The 11,735-nt window shown below is 31.9% G+C and overlaps 2 protein-coding genes across 2 annotated transcripts; both read right to left on the reverse strand.

Annotated features, from left to right (window-relative positions):
* Nucleotides 1–4,387: 4,387 nt before the first annotated feature.
* On the reverse strand, nucleotides 4,388–4,813 carry LOC145121589 (uncharacterized). Its single transcript, XM_079057309.1, has one exon. It carries the CDS (start codon nucleotides 4,811–4,813, stop codon nucleotides 4,388–4,390), a length of 426 nt encoding a protein of 141 aa, XP_078913435.1.
* A 637-nt stretch (nucleotides 4,814–5,450) lies between these two features.
* On the reverse strand, nucleotides 5,451–8,753 carry LOC145119134 (calcium-dependent protein kinase 26-like). The gene is made up of 7 exons (XM_079054760.1): nucleotides 7,405–8,753; nucleotides 7,172–7,315; nucleotides 6,916–7,068; nucleotides 6,719–6,834; nucleotides 6,456–6,623; nucleotides 5,940–6,164; nucleotides 5,451–5,859 (listed from the first exon to the last, which is right to left on the reverse strand). Exons 1-7 carry the CDS (start codon nucleotides 8,270–8,272, stop codon nucleotides 5,737–5,739), a joined length of 1,797 nt encoding a protein of 598 aa, XP_078910886.1. The 5' UTR covers nucleotides 8,273–8,753; the 3' UTR covers nucleotides 5,451–5,736.
* Nucleotides 8,754–11,735: the final 2,982 nt, after the last annotated feature.

An 11,735-nucleotide genomic window follows, 5' to 3' on the forward strand; every position in this document is an offset into this window, starting at 1 on the left:
TTTATTATTGTTGGTTTTATGAATTGTTAAACTAAAAACGAAATTTTTGGCCTCAAATTTTGGGATGAAACAATATGATTGTATAGGTGGTTGATAGCATCTGTGTTCGCAGCAGTAGTAGTAGTTGCAGTTGATCATCGTTTGATAGGTGAGTTCCTTTACTGTATTCGTGGGTCGAAAGCACCAATGGCGACCCATTGGATTATGTTTGTAGGATAATAGTTATCTTTATGACGCTTATTGTTATGCATGTATGTGCTTTGTTGTCTTTGTGACTCTTGCTGATATGATTGTATGCTTAGTTGGATGGGTGAAATAGAATCGATACCGATCGAAAGAGACCGAAGGGGGGGAGGTGAAATAGACCCAATACCCGTTGAAAGAGACCGAAAGGGGGTGAAATAGACTCAGTACCGGTTGTAAGAGACAAAAATGGTTGAAATAGACCCAGTACCAGTTGAAAGAGATCGAAGGGAGTGAAATAGACCCAGTTTTTTTTACAGTTATGTATGTATGGTATACGGGGTATTTTGGATGGAAACTCATTAAGCTTTGTGCTTACAGTTTTATGTTTATGGTTTCAAGTACTTTCAGTTCGAAAGGAAGGGTCCGACATGATCACACTGCATCCACCAACATTCCGCATTTTATGACATGATTTGTACTCTGATAACTATAGTATATATTATCATGTTTTGATGGGTTTAGAAATGAATGAATGATGTTTCTATTGGCTTTTAAAATGAAATTTTTACTTAGAAACTTTTGGGACAATACACATTTGCTATTGATATTTCCAGAACGAAACCAATTAAAAGCGATCAAGATAACGTATAAGAAGAGTTATCTAAAAATTGAGATTTTGGATCTGGTAATAGAAGATTTCACTATTTACACTTTTTATCCTCATATAGTTTTAATTTGACAGTTTTCATAATTTATAATTTTAAAGCTAAATTATTGGTATTTTATAAGTTATAATTTTGGTCAATTATTATACTTTAAAGTTATATTTTTGGTCTCTTACATAATTTGTTTTTACAATTTTCATTATTATCAATATTACTTTTTATTCTTATAATTTCTTAATTAAATTGTCATATTTTTGCATCCCGCCTTCATATATAATTTTTGGATCGAAACTTTATTTTATATTTTTATGGTCCACTTTGCAAATAAAATTTTCACCGCAACCTACGAGCTAACAAAACACTAGTTAGTCATCTAATTATCATGAATCGTAGCATTATGTATATGTATAAGGTGATTTTAAATAAACCAGCTTAAACGTAACCACATAACCACATAACCACATGAACCATGTTCTGATTCTTTCACTTCAATTGATCCATATTTATGATTGATTTATTCTTTTTAATATAATAATTGTGTTATACAATATGAATTTTATTTTTTTAAATAACTTAAATACGTTCAAATCGATTCCTTATACTTGCAATAATACCTTTTATTTATTAGGTTTTTAATATATATCATTAGGTGCGGGTTAGTGGCGTTACCACCGACATCGTGCCCTCCTACGAAGGTACCCTCCTACCGCCAATTAAAGCAACATGCAGACTATCTAATGTGTGAACAATTACTCTCTCTATTCTATCCTTTTTAGATGTACTTCATACATAAAAACTTATACAAAATAGTTTTGCATGCTTTTAATTAGTCTGTGAATAAATTGTGTGTTTTTAATATTTTTTGAATTTGTTTTATATGATTTTAATTAGTTTTTATTTATTTAATCGAATATTATAGGTTCGACGTCTCCGTAACCTAGCACCTCTGTTTGTTTCCATTTCTAGAACCATTTGCAAGATTACGAGTCTTGAGAAGTACTCGTAACCATTTTGGTATCTTGATTTGTATTCTATTGTGTTTTTATCATCGGTTTCACGAGTTGTAGGTTTCTTTCCCCTCAATTGAATACAAGTTGCATTAACATTTTTTTTGGGTTTTCCCTTCAAATACACACGAGATGCATGTTTTCCCCTTCAAATGATTTATGGAAAACAAATGTTCTTGATGCAAAACATGTGTTCGATTTTGTTTTGGTTCATTTTAGATCCGGTTTTCGAGAGTAAAAAACAGGGACAAAGTTAGGCTCGCTGAAAATTCATGTTGGCATGAGATAATGACCAGAATTGTCGCCGAAGATGCAACTCAAACCCATAAACTGGTTTACCTGCAATATCAGGTAATAATGGTGTACTTCAAAAAAAAAGTTTAAGGGATAATACTCCACCCAAAAAGCAAAATGACCAAATATGCACACATAAAATAGTTTCTTACCCTATTAAGTCCCTCTATGTATTCGTTTGTTTAGGACTTATTTATTAAGCCAAAGCCATTGCAAACCATAAACCATCATCAAGCTCAAAAATAGAACAAAAAAAATTCGAGATTCCTTCTTTCTTATTTAATATTACTCAAATTGAGTATTATTATATTCGATCTTTTTACTTTCCCCATGTTTCTAAGATTTTGTTATATTTTGTTGGCACGGTCGTATCATGTTTTCCCTTGTGAGTGACATGATCATGCCATCTATGATCTATTCGGTTTGTCACCATATAAGTGATACAGCTATATCATTCATAAAGATGAAGGGACATGGCCTTGTAGGTCGTTTTGTCCACATGGTTCTTTGTAAATAAAGTCGAACATTGAATTTAAGACATGATCCCCTTTACTACGAGCACTTTCTAGTGATTTCAAAAATCAACATAGGCAACTGGAATAGAGAAAAATAATAAACACCAAGACTTCCAATCCAAGGTTCGATATAAAAGTGCTAAATGGCCTCTGTAAGATAAAGAATCGACATTCAATTTCGAATATTTACGGAATTACTGAATTCCCAAATAAATAAAAGAGAGTTTATTTGCCTTACAAACCAAAACATTAGCAATGCCATTAACCTCTTCGTTTGTAACATTAACTCCTATAAACAACTTTTTGAAAGGTTAATGCCAAGACTTGAAACAAAGTATAAGAGGCGTAAAAACGAATAATGTTTCGAGCATTCTTGAGTGACCAATCACTCTTAACCAAAGCATCATCCGCATAAAAACGATGGGACAACTAACCCATTTGAATTTTTTTTTAAGACAACCCTATTTGTTAGAAATTTAAGGTATAGAAAGGCTTGAAAATTTTGAGAATTGTGGTTTATTAAAGTATTTGGGTGGTACTTCCAATCTTTAATCGGATAAGACTCAGAATTGAGAGCAAGAACATAAAATATTGTTGTTATGAATTTCGTGATTGTTATTGTACCAGGAAAAATGATGACCAAAATGATTAAGTAGTTCATTTGTCTGAAAACTGTCAATGCAATTTTCTTTGTCCAAAAAAACTACTCCAACTGTCAAAACCAATAACAGTCACTAAAACCGGATCATTAATAAAGCTCGACCCCAGTCAGGGGCTCTGCCCCTTGGACCCCGCTCCTAGGGGCGCTGCCCCCAGACCCCCGTTCGCTTAGGGGCTTCGCCCCTAAATGACAGACTACTTTGAATCTTCAATAAACTTAAATAAGTGTACACTCTGCATCTTCCTTACTTGTTTAATATTAATCAAAATTGAATTTTGGTCAACAAGTCAATCCATTACACTTAAATACACATTGATGATCCAAAATCACCAACACTATTTTATCGCTATGTGAAGACCTTTCATCACAACAAGAAATAAAAAAGGAGAAAGGAAGTCGCATTGTCTAAGGTCATGCTTGATAAAGAATTTTTTGTAAGGAGAACCGTTTACCAAAATGGACACCATATATGATTTTAATGAGCCTTGATCCAGCCTCTCTATCTTTCCCATAGCTTCCATGTTTTTTAACAAATCTTCCCAAGTTACCATATTGTAAGCTTTTTCAAAATCAACCGTGAAAAAACATAACACGCTTTCTATTATTTTTCTCCCAATCAACAACCTCATTAACAACCAACATACCATCAAAAATTCATTGCTTCTTAAGGAAGTACGATTACCATACCAATAATCAACGAAAGAACCTGACTAAATCTATTAGCAAGAATCTTTGGCACAATCTTGTATTGAAAACCGATTAAGCTTTTTTTTTTTAACGACTTAAATTTATTCAAAAACTAGCAATGAGCTAGAAGAAAAAGAACATTACAAAAGAAGTAAAGGGTTTTTTAACCACCCGGTCCAAGACATACGTGATTTTATATTTCTGTTAGAAAACCACAAAAACGAATAATCTAAAATCGAATCAATAATGAACTCCTTATGACATGAAGTATTTCCAAAAGCTAAATCATTCCGAAACTTCCAAAGAGCCCACCACGTTGTCTGAATAACCACTTGAAGTACAATTCTCTTCATTTTAGAAATTCCCATCCGATTAAGACAACTGAACAAACAAGCACACATTCAACCACCGAGCCACAGCATCCCAAGTACGTGCTGATATCTCACATTGCCCTAACAAATGTTGAATATTTTTCGTCTGAAGATGATAAGACGAACAAAGAACCGACTGAACATCCACTCCGCGATTAACAAGATTTGTCCTAAGAGGAAGGCGATCCATGAGAAGACGCCAAGTAAAAATATTTACCTTCCTAGGAAGGTAAACATTCCAAATCATATCACTCTCTACATCCGATAGCATTAATTGCTCAACATACCGTCTAATGCTTTTGACAGTAAAGTTGCCATCACCTTCCAAATCCCACCACTTGATCATACCGGACCCCACACCATACCAATTAGATTTGTGAAGATTCATCTTTAAACCCGACATAAGGTAAAAACAGTTAAGCGCCATTACTATATTTTCAATGTTTGTCGTAGACCATTCTCCGAGAAACAAAACATCACCTGCATAAAAAAAGATGTGACAAAATAAGATTACCCGGGCCCACCGCGAAGCCCCACAACTTTTGCATCTTCAAGTGCGACATGGAGTCCTTCCATTGCAATAATGAACAAGAAAAGAGAGTGGATCCCCTTGCCTAAGACCCCTCTCGATACGGAATTCCTGAGTAGGACTCTCACTCACTAACACCGAAGCTTTGGCCGAGTTTAAAAAAGCTCGAATCCAACTCTGCCATCTTTCTCCAAAACCCATAAATCCAAGCAACCGATTAAGCTAATGAGCCTATAATCATCGACAAAAAAAGGAACTTGAAACATCATAATCTAAGCAACAAACGACCTATTGTATCCTTTAGGAAACCGAAAAAGTAACGAAGTCGTTGATATCTTCCTTTAGTAGGCCTCAATATGTTTTTTATGAATCCAAAAGTAAAACCATATCGTTTCCACATGGAGTGAGCTTAACATGTTGCATAGACCCATAGACTTATACGAAAAGAGTTAAATGTATAATTTAATAAAACATAATAATTAATAACGTTCTAAAATAGCAAAAAAATAATCATCCTATGAAAAAGGTCGCAATATTTTCACTAAGAATCAAATACTTATAATATCATCTAACGAATCATAAAACTTTGTACATACATAGTTTTCATCGATCACAACCCGATCCACAATACATTAGGACCCACAACAACATAGTCAGTCGACTCTTTCTCTTTGTTTTATCTTTTCCTTTCACGTGTATACAAGAACAATAGTACATTCTATAAGTCAAAATGCAACACCTCATAGACTATTGAAGCATTCAAAAGTCAGATGCCATTTTTGACATTTAATTACAAAATCAAATAAATATAAATATTCATATTAACAAACCGCAACCGGCTCCCTTAACATCATATTAAAATCATCCTTCAATGGCTTCACCCTCATAATATCACTTCCATTATGCATCATTGCAACAAACTCATTGTAATCTATACGCCCATCCTACAAATTAACAACAAAATGAATTTTGATTCATGTAAATATTATTAGTTTTTGGATAAATAGATTAGTGAAAAACTTACATTATTTTGGTCAGCTTCTTTGATGATTTCTTCTAAATGAACATCATCTACTCCAAATTCTTTACATGCTTGTTGTAGTTCATCAAGTGTGATATAACCACTTCCATCTTTATCAAAATATGAAAAAGCAGAAAATAAATGATCTTCTCTATCGACTTTGTTCATATGCAATGTTGCAGCTACAAATTCTTCATAGTCAATAGTACCACTATTGTCAATATCCGCCTGCATTTTCATTTATAATCAATCAAAATTCAAGAAATGCAACAAAGAAAGGAAAAAAGATTATGATAAACTACAAAAAAAAAATCATTATACTTTAGCGGTTTTGCAGTTTAATGTTTAACCACTAATACTTTATCTTTTTTCCAAACAAACACATAAAGTTTCAAACTTTTTTCCAAATTAACCATTTTTACCTAATATATCATCACGCCAAAATGGTTGAATTGGAAAAAATAAAGTGTAAGTGGTTTTTCTGTAATTTGCTCAAACGATTAAATTAGTAATACTTACAGATTGCATTAGATCATAAATCTCAGACTCTGTAAGATTAGAACCAAAACGTTTGAGTCCAGCTTTAAGTTCTTCAAAAGTTATATAACCACTGTTGTCTGTATCTATTATCTTAAACATTTGTTTTAATCCTGCAATTTCTTCTTCCGAGAGTTTTGAAGCAATAACCTATAAAAAACATAAAATGGGTTTGAAAAAAGATTACATTTTTAGAGTGGGGTTATGATTTATCAGCATTTTTTTAAAGAGCTTGAAAATCTTACCCTAAGAGCCATTTTCTTGAGCTTATTCATGGCAGAAAACTGAGTTAAACGACTCAAAACAGCAGAATCAAGAGGCTTATCTGGTGCAACACCATCTTCACTGATCCATGGATGGCCTAATCGTAAATAATGTTCAATAAGAAGCCAAAAGAACACTAATTTCTTTTATAGGAAAATTTTTAACAACCAAGACTTACAAAGAACACCATGAGCTGTTATTCGTCTTTTGGGGTCTTTAATAAGCATTTTCCTAACCAAATCTTTAGCACTTTCAGAGATACTAGGCCATGGATCTGAGGAAAAGTCGAGTTTACCCCTCAAAACCTCTTCAAATATCTCATTTTCAGATTCTGTCATGAAAAAAAAAAAGAACATAAATTCAGTCACTAAAAAGAAAGTTTTATGTATTTGATGAGTTATTAACTTATTAGTCTTTTATTCTTTTAGACTTACCTCCCCAAAATGGTGGGACCCCACAAAGAAGAATGTAAAGAATCACACCAGCACTCCATATATCTGCTTCAGGACCATAATTTTTAAGCAAAATTTCAGGGGCAACATAGTAAGGGCTTCCAACCACATCTACAAATGTTTCACCTATACAATAATTCAAAAATACATTAACATAAATATTCAAGAAACATATAGTATATTCAAGAAAAGGATATGAACGATTAAAAAGGTACCTGGTTTAAAGAAAACCGATAATCCAAAATCTATGGTTTTAAGAGGCGAATCTTCATGTTCATCAACAAAAAGAAAGTTCTCAGGTTTAAGATCACGATGCATAACACCTAAAGAATGACAAGCTTCAATCACAGATACAATAGTTCTAGCAAGATCAGCTGCTTTTCTTTCTGAATAATGTCCTTTTTTGGTAATTCTATCAAACAATTCGCCTCCAGCACAAAGTTCCATAACCAAATGAACTGCAACTGAATCTTCATAAGCCCCTTGAATTGAAACCACATTAGGGTTTCCAGATAAATGATGCATGATTTCAATTTCCCTCCTGACATCTTCCACATCATCATCAGTTAACAGCTTTCTTTTCGCGATTGATTTGCATGCGAATTCTTTTCCTGTGGTTTTCTCTATGCAGAGAAAAGTTGTACCAAATTGACCATGTCCTAGCTTTTGACCTAAGTTGTAGTACTCTTTCAGATGCCCAGTTTTTGTTTTCAATACTTTGTCAGCTTGTAAACCTGCACTCAACATTCTCTTCACATTGTTTTGCTTTTTGGGGTTTGGATTTGATGAAGCCTTTTCCTTTTCAGATTGTTTTATGTCTATTTTGATTTCTTGATATGAAACTATGGGTGGAGGTAGAGGTGGAGGTGGTTTGGTGTCGTTTTTGGCTATGATCACAAGTTTTGGAGGTGAATTTTGAATAGGGGTAGGAGGTTTTGGATCTTGGTGTATTGATGGTGGATCTTTGCTAAGCTGTTCGTTTTTGTAGTAGATCATCTCTGGTGATCGAGACCACCAGTATGGATGTGATATTGATTGGAAAAATCCATCCTTTGAGTAACATGATACACATACATTTCCCATCTTAAAGTTCAATATAATCCTTCTACACAACAACAAATAGTCGATAATATGAGCTACTTCCCTTTTCACTAAAGGAATCGGTGTGTAGACATTTAAACAAACAGTTGGTGTGCAACTGCAAATCACCCGAATCAGAGAAAGCACTTATACAAATCAAACCAAAGTACCCATAAAAGCTTTCAAAGACGTGTAATTTTTCACTAAAAATCGAAATTGGGAGGTGGGTGTGGTGGGAATCTGAAAGAAATGATGAAAGAGTAGTGGGTATGAATATGATCGAAAATCTGCAACTTACAATGGGTTTACTAGGTCTCTTTAGACAAGTAGTAGCCTTGGAAAAAAGGGGAAGTTTGAATGTGTCTCGTGGACGAGTCATTTACGTGTTTATATATAGGAGGACGGCGGACAGCGAGTGAGAAGCGTGGAGGTCGCAGAAATTGACGAGGGAAATGATGGAAAGTGACGGGTTTTTCAGTTGGGATCTTTTCAAACGCGTTAGGCAATAGGATTAGGCACACACATGATTACACATATCTTCGTATCATATTAAATTATTAAATACCTTTTTGTTTTTCATATAAATTGCATGCTTTTACTTTCTAATTATTTTTTTTACTTTCTAATTATTTTCTACCCATAAGAAATGGTGATATATGTGAATAAAATTGATAATATTGTAAGATATTTGTCATCATTTTATATGAAGGAAGATATTTAATTTTTCATAATCAAATAAGATGATTTAAGAATGAATCATATGTTTTTAACTGTGGTATCAAATAGTTTGAATTTGACCGAGTCAAAACCAATTTTTACATTTTACAATACTCATTAAAAGACATATCAAACATAAACCCAAATTAGAAAGGTAAATGTCATATAAAGTTTAAAGATATAAAAAAAAGCAAAAATAGATTTTTTTGCATGTTCTAATTTTTTGAATATGTTGTGTAAGACGGCTTAGTAGTTACTAGTTGTTTGACTAGATTAAAGATCTTGCTTAGTTGTTTTTTTGGATGAAATATGAATATCGTAAGAATCATCAATTGATGGAATAATTAATTCTAACCATTTGGAATCTAATTTCGGATGATATTAAGTTACTAATTTTTATCACTAATTAAGATAACTGCCCATTTTTACATTATATTATGAAGTATATTATTATATTCACAAATCAATCATCTCTAAATATTATTAAAAGAGAACCTTTAATTCATCAATGAAGCAATCAGGGCCATTAATTGTATTTCAATCATGTAATTTCCACCCTTAGATCAAATTGCTGACATCATATTCCCTAAATATAATCCAAGCATTTAATTATAAAATCTTTAAATTTACCAATTACATTTCAAATATCATTACATTTAATTATAAAATCTTTAATTATAGAATCTATCTATACTTTCTATAATATATTTCACAATTCGAGCACAATTACATTTAATTATAGAATCTTTAAAATCAATAATTATGTTGTCGTTTAAAACATATCATTCTATTTATATATAAGATATCAGTTTCTCCATAAATCTGGCCAAAAACATGAACAACCGCCCCATCTTTCTCCTCTATTTTTCTCTCTTAAACCATAATTCTCTAATACTCTTCGTCCTCATGTCAATGGTTGTGCTTCAATTGATGCTTTGTGTGTTCATAACAGAATGTAGCACCATAAGGTGGTTCCTTTTTGCTCATGTATTCTTAGAATTTGCGTATTGCCTCTTCCTTGCATCTTTAATTATCACACCTCTGTTTTGGCTTCACACAAATATCTACAAACTGAAGCATACATTTCCTTTAAGACATCTTTTGACAATCTTTGTCATCATTAACCCTAATTAATATTTTCCATAATTTAACTCCCTTATTTATAGTTTTTCGCTTCAAAATTCAAACCCGTTTAGTTTTTTCTTTCTTAAAAAAGTCATTAAATAAGCATACTAATAATTATGTTATCTTTAGTATATATTAAAATAAAAATCTTATGACATCATCTTAAACAATCTGGACCCTTGATTGTATTTTAATCATATGTTTTCCACCCTTAGATTGCTGACATCATCCTCCCAAAATGGAATGTATTTAATTCCAATAAGAGTTTTTCACAAAATTAACTTAAATTCGTTGAAATGGATTGTATTTAATTCTAATAAAATACTCCCAAATTTTAAATCTTGAATTTTCGGTTATCAAGGTTTTAACTTTAAAAACATATTACTAAAAATCATTTCAATTAAGACATTAAATAACAACCATTAATATAAATCTGTTTATATTAGTAAACCATTAATATAAAATCTATTTTTATTAGGAAACCATTAATACCAAAAAATCAGATTCAAATTATCACATACATATATGATTCATCTCTGAATCCGCGGCTCACACTTATTTTCAATTGTTGATTTTCTTCAAACTTTCTCCTACAACATCATTCTTATTGCTTATAACTTTCATCATCATTCTCCGCTTCAAACCTTCGTTGTTGTGCACTAGAAGGTCAGTACCTTCTTTCGCTTTTTTATATTTTTTTCGATTATTTTTTTGTTCCTGTATCAAATATATGTATTTATATATTTCGATTTTCTTTGTCACAAATTACATGATATCGGTTAACTACTTTTCTGAAACTTTTCAAATAAATAGGAAAATATATTACATACCTTTAATCCAGAAAAAAATAATAATGTACTTTGATGTAAACCAGTTAAAACACAATATAGCAAAGTACTTTGATGGAATGACAAATGCACCCCACCCGTTTTCCTGTTCATTGTAATCAATTTTTTGTGTATTCGTTTAGCATGATACTTCCATTTTTTATCCAAAGGGTAAATCATTAATTTAGTATGTACAATGTTCATCAGAATCGTAAATCAGTAATTTAATTTAAACATTGATCAAATCATGAGCTGCTGCTATTTCTGTTTGTTTGATTACCTCAACCTGGTTACTGATTTTGATTGTCTATAATATCTTAAATTGGTGGTTGAGTTACAGGGATTGCAATCTTGATATAGGACTCAAATAATTTGTTAAGATAAATATATGGTAATACCGAATGGAAAATGGAGGATAAGGGTATAATAGGAATAAAGAGATATGTTTTTAGTGTTTGAATGTAAATTAATATCCTAATATGATGGTTGAATTACAACATTTCTAACTTTAAATTGAAATCATAACTAAAGGTTATTGATATTGTTGGATGAATTTTTTTTAAATGCTAAGTATGATTTTAAGGTTTAGGGGCAGAAAGGTAATTTTATTTGGGATAGAATAAAGAAGGAAGATTCGAATTTACCTTTTGAAGGTATCAATAAACTCCTAAATATATGTGATTTATTTTAATTTAATTTCAAATTAAATGCAGGAAACCTTTAAGTAAGGAAATATAAGGGCAAAAGGGTAAATTGACTTACGAAACTAGAAAAGCATTGGGCTGGAAAAGCAATTC

This window comes from Lactuca virosa, chromosome 6 (assembly GCF_052849685.1).
Source record: "Lactuca virosa cultivar CGN04683 chromosome 6, Lactuca_virosa_CGN04683_v6, whole genome shotgun sequence".
NCBI lineage: Eukaryota > Viridiplantae > Streptophyta > Magnoliopsida > Asterales > Asteraceae > Lactuca > Lactuca virosa.